The sequence below is a fragment of the Pygocentrus nattereri genome, chromosome 21 (assembly GCF_015220715.1).
Source record: "Pygocentrus nattereri isolate fPygNat1 chromosome 21, fPygNat1.pri, whole genome shotgun sequence".
NCBI classification, from domain to species: Eukaryota; Metazoa; Chordata; class Actinopteri; order Characiformes; family Serrasalmidae; genus Pygocentrus; species Pygocentrus nattereri.
Genome location: NC_051231.1, coordinates 18,699,833 through 18,715,610, shown reverse-complemented (window position 1 = coordinate 18,715,610; position 15,778 = coordinate 18,699,833). Strand labels below are relative to the sequence as shown.

The window sequence follows — 15,778 nt, the reverse complement described above, 5'->3', positions numbered from 1 at the left end:
TCTTTGGCACAGAAAATTCAGCATTTATTTTTCCTAACGATGAAAAATGAAATGTAGAATCATGTGAAAACAGCACAAACTTCCACTGTCTTTTGGACCATCTGAGATGAGCTCGGGCCCAGAGAACAAGTGAGAAGCCCATGTGGCTATATTTAACACAGTAGCATGATGGCTTCTTGTGCAATGTCATCTGATAGGTCACTTTGTACATTCAATAATGGTTTCCAGCCTTGCCCTACATGGACTATGATTTCTCTGAATTCTGTGAATCTGAGCCTTTAGTGGATGCTTTTTTATACCCCATCATGATATCCTCACCTTTTACCAGTTCACCTGCTTATTGTGGACTGTTTCAAAATGGTGTAACATGAACATTCTATAAAACTTTTGAGTCTTATTTTGAGCCTGTCCCAACTTCTGGAGTGTGTTCCAGGCATCACACATGTCATATGTTTATATTTACAAATATAAAGTTGGTCAGCCAAAACTTTAAAATATATTTGTATCTTTGTAATTTTGTCAGTTAAATAAGGGCTCAAGAGAATTAGCAAGTCACAGATTCTTGTTTTTACTGAATTTTACAAAATTACAAACTTTTCCAGAGATGGGACTTGTACTACTACTACTACTACTAATAATAATAATAATAGAATACTTTATTTTAACAATATACAGTATAATAAAGGTATACTCACAGATGGCCCAACCTTGCCCTGAGGGCCAGCATCACCTGGACGACCAGTTAGACCCTAAAAACAGAGACAAATTATCATGAATTAGCAATTTCCAGAATTGGTCAGATGAATATTAGTCACATCTTATAGAAATGCAAGAAAAGAAGTGATTTACTCTTGCGCCAGGAAGACCAGGCTCACCAGGCCGGCCAGGATCACCATTGGCACCCTTAGGCCCAAAAATTCCAGGGGGACCACGCTCACCAGGGGCACCCTGATGGAATGACAATGAAGAGTTCAATCAGTTTTCCAAACAAAACACTACACTAATCATGTGTGTGAGCAGCTCATTTTTCCCACTTATACCCTTGTATTTTTAGACAATATTTAAATAGGGACATTTATTCAGACTTAAGGTAACATCATCAATTTTTTATAGCAGAGATAATACACACACATACAAATCTGACACTAGTGATGAAAAGACAATGGAAGACAAAGCGGAAAATAAAGACAGATTTCCTTGAAGCGTTATTTAAGATTATCACAGGACACATTTACAAAATTGAAACAGCAAATAAACAGAGTAAAATCAGTAGACAGGAGATAAATAATAATTGTGCATTAAAATATGCAGAGGTCTGTTCTCTGTAGGGGATGTGCATGCAACTGCATGAGTGGAACTGTGTCTTAATGTGTGTTAATTAAAAGTATGTGTTCAGCATGTGTTCAAAAATCATCATAGTATCTACTTTTTTTATATTACTTCAATTATATTAATAACTTATAAACTGCTCCATAATTGTGATCTGTAATATTCTTCTGCTGCAGATTTTTTTTGACTCATCTGGTGTCTGCATTTTGTGGCCTTAATAACTTGACTTAAATAGTTAATCATTATTTTATTTGTGCAGTAGTAAGAACTCTTGTTGTTACATTTAGCAGTTGGAGCTCCTCAAATGGAACCTCAATGGAACATTGAACCATCTTGAATGGTTAACACAACCCTATGTGTGTGTATATATGCGTGTACACACACACACACACACACACACACACACATATATATATATATATATATATATATATATATATATATATATATATATATATATATATATATATATATTTTTTTTTTTTTTTTTTACACATACATTACAGTTTTACATATATCAAGTATATACAACTTAAGTCAATCTGAGTCATTACCAAGACTTTTAACAGATGTACTCTAGTAAAGAAGGAACTGCCTCCTAAAATCATTATAACATTGCTGTATAAATTTGGATTGCATTACTACTTTAATATATTACTGAAATTGAAACTCAAAAGTATATTACACGATAACAACACCTGCATGATCTTGTTTGTGTGGACATCCCATTCCAAAACTAAAAGCATTAATATGGAGTTGGCTCCAACTCCTGAAAGCCAATCCAGGCCATTGTGCCTAATCCATCAAACTTTACTGTTGGCACTGTGCATGTAGCGTTCTCTTTGCATTTCCAAATCCAGATTCCTCCATCAGTCTGCCACATACCACATACCATAACATCTTTCCACTGTTCCTGAGTTCTGTGCTGACAAGCCACTCCAAATGGTGCTTGACATGGCACATAGCATATAGGCTTGTTTGTAGCAGCCATGGAAATCCATTTCATGAAGCTTGAGGACTATCACTGCTTCCCGAGCGTGGTGCCAATCTGAGGAGGGGCCAATGCACACCGACTCGGAAACCCAATTAGAGCTCAGAGACACACACAGCAGCACAAGTGAATAAAAACCTAAAACAAAACCCACCTAAAATTAGTGAGCGAGGCAACAGAGTATAGGTCATTTTTATGCGCTATGTGCTTCAGCACTTGAAGGCTCTGCATGATTTGATGCATCATAGGTAAGAAGATGTTGCCCCTTGATGCTTCCATTTCACAATAATAACACAGTTGACCAGGCATATTTAGCAGGGCAAAAATTGACACAAACTAGCAAAAGTGGCATCCTATGACAGTGCCACATTTAAAGCTCTTCACTATGACATTTGTATAGCCAGTGTTTGTATATAGCATGGCTATGTGCTTGATTATACACATTTGTTATGTGTGGCTGAAGCACCTGAACACAATTAGGGGTGTCCACACCCATTTGATCATATAGTGTATACTAAAAACTGTGTTTGAAATCCTTGAAACTAACTTGAACTAATCAGGAATGGGGCAACTGAAAATTACAAAGGGTTGGTGTCACGATTTGCCCCTCCCATTCCTCTATGTGCTTTTGTTTTGCTTCCTTGTTTTTTCCTGGTCCTGTCCCCTTGTTTCCAGACCCTGCCCTTAATTGTGCTACCTGTGTTTATCACCTGTGTCTCACTTCTCTTCGCATATGCATCTGCCTCATCATCGCTCCCCAGTGTTACAGTTGGAGGTAGTTTTATTCTATATTATTTTATTCAAGAGAGAATCCAAAGGAGAGCCTCATTTACAGGAAATCTGCCAACACAAAGGAATCCCTATAAAGCAACCAACACAGAGCATCTGAGCCATGAGAAATCCAACTCTGACAAGTTTTGCAAAGCAGAGTATAAGCAGAGTTGCAGAGTTCAGGTGAAACGTTTGATACCACATCATACTAAATGTACAGAAATAAAGAAATTTAAAATAAATCGCTTTTTTGCAGAAAAAAGACAGGGAGTAAAAGTTCAACAGGTTTCTACCAATTCACCACATATAAACATCAACAAAGTTAGCAAGTGCCTTGAACACCATAACCAGCAAGTGATAATGTTGTATTTCAACATTAAAGTAAACTAAGAAGTAACAGTGGCATTGTCTATTTCAAGGTTTTAGCAAACATTATTGCTAAGAAAATGTACAGAATGTAATTATACCAGTGAATTAATATTTATCTTTGAGCTGAATATTATATTATTGTGCACAAAACTGTTGCACTGTACATCTCTGTGTCCACTCTAGTTCAACTTTACCTACCCCCTTTCTTTATGAGTTGTCCCCTCAGAAGTGACAGACAATTTATCCTTGTGATGAAAAAATCTGTGTCAAAAAGAGCAGCTGAAGTATATAATGGAATCATGAGCAGAATACAGTTGGTCGTCTGAATGCACCCTTTCTCAATGAAACATTTTATACTGGTACTGCGTGTCAAGCAGAGGCAGTGTGTACAACGTTAGCTTCATTTTATTTATTGCTTGCCACCTGCTATAGAACCATGTATAAAATTTTTGTGGGGTTTAGTGTGACATATGGAATGGCTAAAGGACACCCTAATTCTGGGCCTGGAACTAGATTTATTTTCCAGAACCAATTTCAGTTAACCATTGCCAGAACCAAACTAGTGACATACACAGTGCTGAATTCAAGCAAAATACACTGATGAGTGTCAGGCATTTTGCGTTGGGCACTTTATGCCTCTGCAGTGTGTTAAACCAGTAATTCCCAGTCTTGGTCCTGAAGTGCCACTGTCCTGCACATTTCAGATTTTTCCCATCTCCGAACACATGATGCATAATAACAAGCTCTTCCAGTTTATAACATTCATACAACTGTATAGTAGCATGGTTATTTCATCAGAACAATTGTTGGCTATCAGTGGCTGAGCAAGAATGTTCACCTTACTCAACTGCTGGCTACCGAAGGTTATCACAAAATGACCATAGTGTGTTCACACAAAGTTGTATGCAAAAGTATGGGCTGCTTGGGCAAACTATGTATTTTTTTATTTTTTAAGTGAAAAGAAGATCACAACTTTCTCTTACATAAAAGTGACATATTTTACAGGTGAAGTGTCTAAAATTCATGTGTTCATCACAAGTGATTTTAAAATTAGTTTTTCACATGTGAACAGGGATGTATCCTCAGATACAACTGCAACTGCTAAAATTAATACAGATTGTTTGTATATTGTCTTACATCACATTATAACATGTCACTACAAATTCAGTTTGATGTGAATTAACAAAATTTTCACAAAAAGTCTCTTAACAAAAGTCTCTTTCAGCTGGGACACACTGTACACAGTAATTTAATGAGATTACATGATTTTCGTAAAACACACCTATATGTATACATACACATATATGTTAGCCATAAATATAATGAACATAGAAATATTTTTATTTTCCCTATCAATTACACATTGCAAATTCTTTATTATTTATTTATTTATAATTCAGTAGTTATTAGATTACAAACCTGTCATATCTCTGAGAAAGTATAGTTCCACAGCACTCATGTAAATGCTGATTTATTTGATCTATTTTATATTTGTTTTATTCCTCTCCCATAATACTAATAAATAAATTTCTATTATTTAATTTTGCGCGTCTCTGTTGTTTATTTCATTTAAATATCTGTTTAATTGTCACGATTGGCCCCTCACAGTCCTGTCCATGTGTTCATGTTTTGGTTTAGCCCATGTGCATTTGTTTTGGTTTAGCCCCCTCATTTCATGACTCCGCCCCTGATTGTCTCCACCTGTTTTCCACCTGTCCCTCATTTTCCCTGTGTATGTAAGCCCTGTGTTTGCCCTTTGCTTTTGCTACGACGTGGACATCGTAGCAGGCCCGCCTGCCAGCGTGACCATTACAGCTCCTTTGTTCCTGCCCTTGTGCCTGCCTGTGTCTTGTTTCCCATGGGCCTCCTGTTTCTGTGTCTGCTGTTCCCCGTGGTCCTCCTGTTTCTCTTGTCTCTGTTCCCCGTTGGCCTCCTGTTCCTTCTGTGTCTGCTTCTGGGTCTCCTGTTTCGGTTCCTTTGTTTTTGCCTTTGTCTGTTCCTGGTTTTGTCTTGTTCCCTTCTGTCGTGTCAGTGCCCGTTCCTGTTCCTGTGGTGGTTCCTGTTCCTGTGTCTCCTTTTGTTTCTGTCCCGGTTTCTGTTTGTGTGCCTGTTTCTGTCTTGGTTCCTGTTCCCCTGTCTTTTGCGTGGTCTGTGGTTCGTTCTTGTTTCCCTTGTCCTGTTGTTCCTCTGTTTGTCTCTCGTTTGGTGTCTTTTTGTGGTGTGCCTCCTCGTCCTCCCTCCGTGTTTCATCCTCGTTCTGTTTGTTTCGTCTGTTCCTTTGTCTGGTGTTGTGTCCCCCATTTCTGTTCCTGCTCCAGCTGATGTTCCTTGGTCTCTGTCTGTGTCTGCTCCTGTTCCGTGCTCTTGTGTCTCTGTTCCTGTTTCATCTCCTGTTTCTGTGTCTGTGCCCTTGTCTTCTGTTCCTTGTTCCCGCTCCTGTGCCCGTTTCTGCCTCTGTGCCCATTTCTGCCTCTGCTTCTGTGCCTGTGCCCATTTCTGCCTCTGCTTCTGTGCCTGTTTCTGCTCATGTTTCTGTGCCCGTGGTTCCTGTTCTGCATTCTCCTGCTCAGGGTTCTGTGTCTGTGCCTGTTCAGTGTCCTGTCCCGGCTCCTGTCCTTGTCTAGTTTGGTTCTGTCCTTGTTTAGTTTGGTTCTGTCCTTGTTTTTGGTCCCTTTTGTCTGTTTTGTTCTGTTCTGTTTTTTTGTCACATACTGTCACGATTGGCCCCTCCCAGTCCTGTCCATGTGTTCATGTTTTGGTTTAGCCCCCTTATTTCATGACACTGCCCCTGATTGTCTCCACCCGTTTTCCATCTGTCCCTCGTTTTCCCTGTGTATTTAAGCCCTGTGTTTGCACTTTGTTTTCGCTGTGTTGGTGTTATCTGCTGTGGTTTGTTTTGTTCTGTTCTGTTATGTCTGCCCCCTGATCTATCCGTGTTGGCTCAATGACCCTGGACTGTCTCAAACCTGATTTTTCGATTTGCCCTTAATAAATCTTGCTTATCTCAGCACGTGCGTCCACCTCCTCGTTCCATTAATGTTTAACCGTGAATTTTTTAAATCAATAAATTATACATCTAAAAATCAGTATCTTTATCATTTAAGCCCTCTTACACACACACACACACACACACACACACACACACACACACACACACATATATATATATATATATATATATATATATATATATATATATATAATTAGCTGCTGTTGGAAGAAATCCTTAGGCCAAAATTTAAAATCATAAAAAAATTTAAAGAGTAACAGATACTTTCAAATTATGTCAAAAACTGAAAAATGCCAAAAATTGAGATACAAGTTTTCTTCCTTACAGCAACAATATGTAGAATGGTCAATAGAACAATTTACACCAGTTTGTTACTGACTGTGGTTTAAAAAAAGTGTGAAAAATCCAGCAGTTATTCAATTGCTTGAAAAAGAGATTAAATAAGTGTAAAATCTGCAGGAGGAATGCAAACATGAAAAAAAATATGATAAAACTATAGCTTTAATTACAAAAGCCCAAATCCTGCAGGCATGTGCCAGGAATGTATTCTTAAAGGACTGGTACTTCACATATATGGTGTGAATCCATTGGGAGGCAGCTGTCTAATTAGGCAGTACTTGTGTGCTCACAAATCAAAAGATGTTCTATTCGGAAGGCAGCATGAGTCAGCCATCATCTAAGACTCTTTATTTGACCAAATTTGAAAGCACCGTTGTATGTATCCTTCTCCAACAAGGCAATCCCTCTATACTGTTCACCTGCTGGGAGTTCAGAGTTTGATAAACATGGCAGGTGGAGTGCACATTTTTGATGACCGAGGAAGTAAAAATGTAAGCTATTTCTCAACTTCTGTCTTTACTGTTTTGATTGCTTGTCGTATTTGTGTAATATATTTAACATGTATGTAGATTGATGGAAATCAGTCCTGTGGTTAAATTTCATCAGTTCCTATCTAAAAGATCATTTACACTCCCTTTACATATAAAAAAAATGTTTCCTACAAACTACTGTAACCATCCCTGACGTTGACACGGATGTTAAGCAGTATATCCACTAGAGGGCAGAGTGAAACGTTTCTGACAACAGCAAACATGGTGATAGTGGAAGAGGTTGTTTTATCAGCGACCACCATTTCACTTTACTGTGACTTGTATCAGCGACAGTGACTTCGCCGCCAGTGAAGGGCACGGCATTGCCACTTTTCTTAATGACTGCCACTTCAATTCACCATCACTTTTATGAGCAACCTAATAATAAAAGTGGCAAAGAAGTGGATTTATTTTTATTTTTGACTGCCACTATTATTAGCAACTGGCACTGCACAGCCACATTTATCAGAGACTGACATGGCACTGCCAATTTTATCAGTAACTGCCACTTCATGGCCACATTTATTAGCGATTGTCATTGCACCGTCACTTCACTGCCACTTCAAGGTCACTTCACCATCACTTTTATCAGCAACCACCACTACACCATTACCTTTATTAGTAGCCAGGTGTTCTAACAATTTCTCCTACACATCAAGTAGTCTGTGCATGCGCATTTCATACAGCATAACTTGTGTTTTCAAGTTAATTCAAGCTTACTTTAAATCCATCATATAGATGAACTTGCTGATAAGCTTATTTAGGCTTTGAAAATATCCTCATTATTATTTTATGGGGCGGCACGGTGGCGTGGTGTGTAGCGCTGTCGCCTCACAGCGAGGAGGGCCTGGGTTCGATTCCCCGGCCGGGCAGCCAGGGTCCTCTCTGTGTGGAGTGCATGTTCTCCCCGTGTCTGCGTGGGTTTCCTCCGGGTTCTCCGGTTTCCTCCCACAGTCCAAAAGACATGCAGTCAGGCCAATTGGACGTGCTAAATTGCCCCTAGGTGTGAGTGACTGTCTGTGTCTGTCTGTCTGCCCTGCGATGGACTGGCGACCTGTCCAGGGTGTATCCTGCCTTTCGCCCGAAGACTGCTGGGATAGGCTCCAGCATCCCCCCGCGACCCTGACGGAGAAGTGGCTTAGAAAATGGATGGATGGATGGATGGATGGATGGATTATTTTATGGTGGTAACATTTTCTGATGAGATTTGACTATCAAACTATCAAATGAGTTTTGGCTATCAAACTATTCAACCTGTAGTTGTAATGTTGATATTTTTGGATACACAGATTTACGCTATCAAAACACACTACCCTGTTTTAAATAAGCAGTTACCTACAAATTTGTGCTACGGTACGACATTTCAACAAGGTATTACAATCTGCCAGAACTGCACCACCACTTCACCATCACTGCACTGCCTCTTATGAGAGGCCGTTTAGGCCAAAATTCTAACTTACCTCTCATTCTCACTATCAAACCTCTCACTCTCACTATCAAACTTACACTCACTATCAAGTTTCTCACATACACTATGAAACTCTCTCACACTCACTATCAAACCTGTCACACTTACTAGCAAACCTTTCACTCTAACTATCACTTTCATACTTACTATCAAACCTCTCACACACATTATTAAACTCTCTCACACTCACTATCAAACTTTCTCACTCTCATGTCACCCCACCACCTCTTGAGAGGCCATTTAAATTCTTACCTCAAATACCTCAAAATACCTCTCACACTCACATTCACTATCAAACCTCTCATCCTCATTATCAAACCTCTCACTCTCACTATCAAATTCTCTCACACTCACTATCAAACTCTCTCAAACTCACTATCAAACTCTCTGACACTCACTATCAAACCTCTCACTATCAAACTTTCACTATCAAAACTCTCTCACACTCACTATCAAACCTCTCACACACACTATTAAACTCCCTTACACTCGCTATCAAACTCTCACACTCACTATCAAACTCTCACACTCGCGTCACCCCACCACCTCTTCTTACAAAATTCTTATACCTCAAAATACCTCTCACACTTACTATCAAAACTCTCACATTCACTATCAAACCTCTCACTCTCACTATCAAACATCCCACTCTCACACTCACTACCAAACTCTCTCAAACTCACTACCAAACTCTCACACTCACTATCAAACCTATAACTCTCACTATCAAACTCTGACACTTACTATCAAACCTCTCTCACACTCACCATCAAACCTCTCAAACACACTATCAAACTCTCTGACACTCACAATCAAACTCTCTCACTCTTGCTAACAAACTCTCTGACACTATCAAACTCACACTCACTCTATCAAACTCAAAGCTGTTCTTGACAGCGAGTGTGAGAGAACTTGATAGAGTGTATGAGAGAACTTGCTGGTTTTCCGATTGACCTAGTTAAAAATAGTTTTTCAGAGGTTTTTTAGTAAAGACAGTGGTTCTATATAGAATTTAGGAAATACCACTTGCATGATTAAAGAGCTCTTTGTACGGCGAAATGGTTCTTCTGATTGATAGAGAATGTGCTGTAGATGGTTATATGTATGACTGAAGTGTTTTTGTCAGTTGTTAATGTCAGTTGAAAAATCATGAAATAGCTTTATTTCACAGTTTCACAAGCTAAGCATAAAATAAAAAAAACAGAAGTAGAATAAAGGGTCGTATTTTATTTATGCAAATGTAAAAAAAAATTTGTAAAGGGCAAGTCTGGTTGCAGAAGCTCAGATATAAATTAAAAATAAGGCAACAGAAGTTAAAAAAGATAAAGACAGAGAAGATTGTGGATGAGTGTTGAGAGGATGGGCCTAGTCTGGCATTTCTTGAGGCATTACATTTTATAGGTGTTTTGTATATTTGATTCTATCAGCAAAAATGGACTTTACAGTTCTCTTGCCATTTAACAGCAAAATCAAAGAGAAATGAAAGTCACACTGCCCAATAAGGATGAGAAAAATGAATTGTGATGTCATGTTGTCAAATGTGAACTTCGTTATAGTGGTTGTGGTACTGTTCCAGACTTAAGAATTATAGCTGTGAGCTCCTCGCTGTCCTGTGTTCATATTGTTCATATAATACTGTGATTTTGGGAAGGAGTGGCACAGTATGCAATAATGCATGCGTGAGTGTGAGAGAGCTTTGTAGTGAATGTGAGAGGTCTGATAGTGAGTGTGAGAGAGTTTGATAGTGAGAGCAAGAGGTAAGAATTGTGGCCTAAACGTTCTCTAATAGACAGCCTCTTTTATTAGCCAATGTCACTTCACCACCACTTCACCGGCAGTGTTACTAGCAACCGGTATAGCACTGTCACTTCACAGTTACTTCACCATCACATTCTTTAGCGACTGTCACTTCTATTTAACACTACTCACACTCCATTTAAAGTATAGCTAATGCTGAACTTCACCACACAGATTTGTTAAACTTGACAGGCAAGGACAATTAAACATTGTATTGTTATTATGTGTTTTGGTGGCTTATGGCAAATCAAAATGGTATTTTGCATTTAAATAAAAGTCAAGGGCAAGCTTAAAATTTGTATGGAAATAATAGGCAAAGCTTTTCAATTTAATTTTGGAAATTACAGGATTACATGTTTAATTGTGTTATGAACACTGCATTGTCTAGATTTTGCTTTTCCTGACTTATGCATTAAGTCCAAGCTTTCTGTATTTTCTTCTTTCTTTCTTCCTTTGCTTCTTTGTGCTGTAGTTTTTGGTAATATTTTGGATGAAATTAATTACTACATTTGATAACATTAATAAACCATGAACTTCAACATTCTTGAGACATAAACAAGGTTTATAAAGACAATTAAATAATGAACTTGAATTAAATGGTCTTTATTATATCTATGACTTTATTGATTTACTTAGTTTTTCACTTGTTTATTCTTTTTTATTTATTTATTCATTTGTCACTAACTAAATACAGCAATATAAATCATAAATATTAATGATTTATATTGCTGTATTTAGTAAGTGACAAATGAATAAACAATTTAATTATTAACTATTTAATATTTAATGTTTCTTAAGACCTATAATGCAATTTCAAAATTCTCTGTGTTTTCACAGTTATAATAAGTGAATTGTTCAGGCCTTTGAATATCTAACTTCATTCTCAGTGCAGAAGTTCAAGCAGAATCTAGCAGTAGCCATATGAGAATGGGGCTTCTGACTTTTGTACCCCCACACTTCTTATGGGGCACAGCAGTTCTGTAAACAGGACAGTACAAATGCACCTGAAAAAAGTGGAAGCACTTTAAGAAAAAAATCAAATATATTACTGGATAATTAAACTAAAGAATCAAATGAAACATGATGGAAAACGGATGGACATTTTTTTAGGTTTCCTCGCATCAACTGAACAACCTTCACAGGACAAAGTGAATCCAAATTGCCACATTACTAAATACTCTCTGCACAAAACCAAAATAACATAGGTAACATATCACTGTAGTCAGAACAGAACCTTGCATATCAAAAATGTCTTTATAGGAGAAGGAAAAACTCAATGGAATCATCCTTTCCCCCCCCCCCAAGTAATTTTGGGCAATTTCTTTTGGTCCTTTCATCATGAAATTCACAGACAAAGTAAAGGGCAATAGGCCTTTTCAAATAATGTCAAAAACTGAAAAACAACAAAAATGGCAATGCAAGGTTTTGTTCCAACGGCAGTGGTATATTACATAGTTTTTGAGCAAAATGGCAGTGAAGTGACTGTTGCTGAGAAAAAGTGGCGGTGAAGTGACGGTTGCTGATAAAAGTTGCAGTGTAGCGGCTGTTTCCTACCATCACAAGAGCCCCTACTTCTGTCAGTCACCCAGCATACAGAGATTCAAGTCCAACTGCATGAACTATTGGCTACACTACCCCATGGCTTCCATTAGTACTGCTTCTTTTCTCTGTAGCTGTAAGCTTTCGGAGAACATGCACAAACATTGAAAATGAAAGAAGAGCAACTGTATTTAACACTGAGTACATGAGCCTTAACACAACCTGGCAGGCTGCATTTGTAACTCAGTAGGTGAAGCTAATATTAGTTAGCTAGTTTAGCTAGCTGGTTAAACACACTGTAGCCTCTGTAGCCGTCACAACATCCGGGACATGAACACACTCAAAACAGTAAAAATAACTGTGGACTTCAGGTGAAGCCACCAACACCATCACAAAGAAAGTCTGTGGATTCCTTAAAGTTTCTGGAAACTACAATCACCAAGAACTTGAAATAAGACATGAACATCCACTCCATCACAAAAAAGCCCATCAGAGGATGTGCGGCAGGTGGAAAGGTTCCACATGTACCAAGAGCTGCTGGTTCAGCTCTACACAGCCAATATGTATGCATGCGCTACTGTGTGATTGAAGAACAAATGACTTCTAGGCGCAAACAAGCAATAAAGTCTGACTCTGATCGTAATTCTAATTTGAAAAGAGCATTCTGCAATCTTTGAATGCAATAATGCTTTTAAAAACACTACTGCCAAAATTATTTTAAAAATGAAAAATTTACAGTATAGTTCATTTTATCTAATAACCAAATTTGTTTCACTTTGGAATATAGTAAACCCGTAAGTGCAGGCTTTTAAGGTTAAAATAGTAAAGACTTACCTTGGGACCAGCCAAACCATCCTGTCCTGGGAAGCCACGGTTCCCAGGAGCACCCTATAGACAATACATATGAAAATAATAAGAGACATTATTGAAGACATAGAAAACTTTTTCAAGACTTTTCTGTATTATACTTGTCATCAAGCATGTGTAGAATCTGCATACAGTTTTTTCTGACTTTAATAAAAGTATTTCTTTGACAGGGTGATCATTTTAATTTCTGGAATTACCACATGTCAGAATGCATACCTTGATACATTTGTTAAATTGTTTACTTGGCAGATTTGTTCAATTGTTTACTTACCATCGCATTTTGATTTACTCCACTTTTACATGATTGTGTTTGACAGTTAAGTGTTTTGATAAATTTTCTGGACAAATGTCTAATGAAAACTACTGAACAAAAGTCATTGTAGGTGGTTGGCTTCTTAGCCATCTTTTTGTTTTCAAATTCATCTGCTTTTCTTTTGCAACTATACCTATAGGTCACTGTACAAACAAATTTCAAGTACAGGGATGCAGTGAAAGTTTGGATGTTTTACTACACTATATTTATAAGGTTATGGTGCTAACTATTTTGTTATAACAAAATAACAATCTACTTACCCTCTCTCCAGGGGGTCCTTGGGGTCCAGCAGCACCAGGTTCTCCTCTAGGACCTCTCTTACCCTCCTCTCCAGCAGGGCCAGGAGAACCTTGGAGACCAACACGACCCTAAACAAATACAACATATGCACACCTTATAAATTGAGAAATCAATCATTTTGCATGTAAAGGTTTTTCTTTATAGATATTGATACTGTTATTCATAACTAAAACTAAACCTAGTAGACAATGTTTGGTTTTTGCACTTGATGCATATACAAAGAAATAAACTCTATTGTCATCATTGCTGTTGAACAGACCTGATGGCTATGATATTAAAAAATACTCATTATTTTGTGTTTTGTGACAGGAATTCCAATGCTGCTTCAAGAAAGGTTTTAAGACCCAAACATCTTCATACTCATATAGCATAGCTACTGCTAACAATAAATTTGAATTTGCTTAAACTATAGATAATTTATTGCATGTTTTGTGAATGTTTATTGATTTTCCACACTTTTATGTCAAACGTGTGTGAATCACTGACCAGATATAACATGCTATTTCTGCACTTCTAAGGTTTAAACCTATTTGTGTTGATTGGAAAAACATTTTAGGAGCCTATCCAAGTGGTCTTTGGGTGAAAGGCAGGATACACTCTGGATACGTCACCAATCCATCACAGGTCAGACACACAGACATACACACTCACACTCACACACACACACACAAACACACATACACCTAGGGGCAATTTAGCATGTCCAGTTGGCCTGACTGCATATCTTTAGATTGTGGGAAAAAACTAGAGTGTCTGGAAGAAACACATGCAGACACAGGGAAAATGTGCAAAATCTGACCATGGTCACTTGGTCACCCGGACGGGGAACCAAACCTAGGCCATTCTTGCTGTGAGGCGAATCTGATACTCACTGCACCACCATGCCAGCCCTATAGACAAAATAAGTATTCCCACATTTTATGCATGTTACGTCCAAATCTCTCAAAAAATCTTTGCCGACAAAGTCAACTGATACTAATCCACCATGCACTCCAAAATAAGTCCTTTATCCTTTGCTATAGGTATCCAATACTCCACATTAAGTATGTCTAATAAAGTGGTTCAGAAAATGCCCTTTAGCATCACTCAGAAAAAGTATATCACAGTTCAACAACTGTGAGTGTGAATTTTACTTAAAACATATTCAGAAATTATTCAAACAAGTGGAACATTTACCATAGCTGTTTTTAGCACCACACCAGTCATTTCCAGCACACACTCTAAAAAGAACATCTTTCCCCCAAAAGCACTAGCAAAATGGAATGGCTCATTAGGGGTACATTCTTGACAGTAAGAAGGTGAGAGACAACACTCCACTGCAGTTTAAATATAACCCTTCTGCTTAATCCAAAAGAAGAAAATTTTACTAAAAGCCAGGCTACAGCCAAGAAAAGTGGCTCCTCTTTTGTATGACACAATGCCAAATACAGAATGGTTTACCAAAGCTGCTTTGTCATGTCACTGGTAAGTATGTTTAGCTTGCATAGAAAGCTGACAAGCAAAACAATGATGTGTATTTAATGTACAAGGCAAAATTAAATGCTAACCTGCAAGGTAAAAACTCCTAAAAGAAGATGCATTTCATACACTGCTTTAAACTTGCACCATATTAAACATATACAAAACTAAAGAAATACTGTACAGTATAATTTATTATAAATTTTACTGGCCACAACCATGTGTAGAAGTGAGTTTAATCTACCAGAGTTTCTCATGAACTATCGTTTGGTCAGATGAATGCACACTCAATTATAGCTGACTGTGAAGACTGTAAAAAATACTTTCTTGGCAGGTTATTGAAAATCATCTGCTTTGTGGAAGGATCCCTCTGACAGGTACAACCTTGGTGATGTAGCAGTCTAGGAAGGCTGCCTATTTAGACCACAATGTAACTTTTGTAACACAGCTTTCATGTTTAGTCTTACGAGATGGTTACCATGTTAATATACTGATTTTTGCCATGTTAACATGTTAACTCTACTTAATGCAAGTATTCCCTCCATAATGAACTTCTAATACAGTAGCCAGTGATTTTAAGAAACCAGGTTTTATTATTACAGCAACGTTATACTATAAAACTACCATAACTTTAAACAACCTTGTGCAATCACTTCATGCATGAATCGCATCATTTATTCTTTTGGCAAACAATGAA

The 15,778-nt window shown here is 37.8% G+C and overlaps 1 protein-coding gene across 3 annotated transcripts in view; it reads right to left on the bottom strand.

Moving 5' to 3' along the window:
• Positions 1 to 15,778, bottom strand: part of col2a1b (collagen, type II, alpha 1b) — a 134,750-nt gene that overhangs the window by 50,863 nt on the left and 68,109 nt on the right. For all 3 annotated transcript variants that reach the window (XM_037532212.1, XM_017719154.2, XM_017719155.2), the window contains 4 exons: positions 13,584 to 13,691; positions 12,978 to 13,031; positions 850 to 948; positions 696 to 749 (listed from right to left, as the gene is read on the bottom strand). In XM_037532212.1, the coding sequence (XP_037388109.1) occupies positions 696 to 749; positions 850 to 948; positions 12,978 to 13,031; positions 13,584 to 13,691 (315 nt within the window). The remainder of the gene's footprint in view (positions 1 to 695; positions 750 to 849; positions 949 to 12,977; positions 13,032 to 13,583; positions 13,692 to 15,778) is intronic.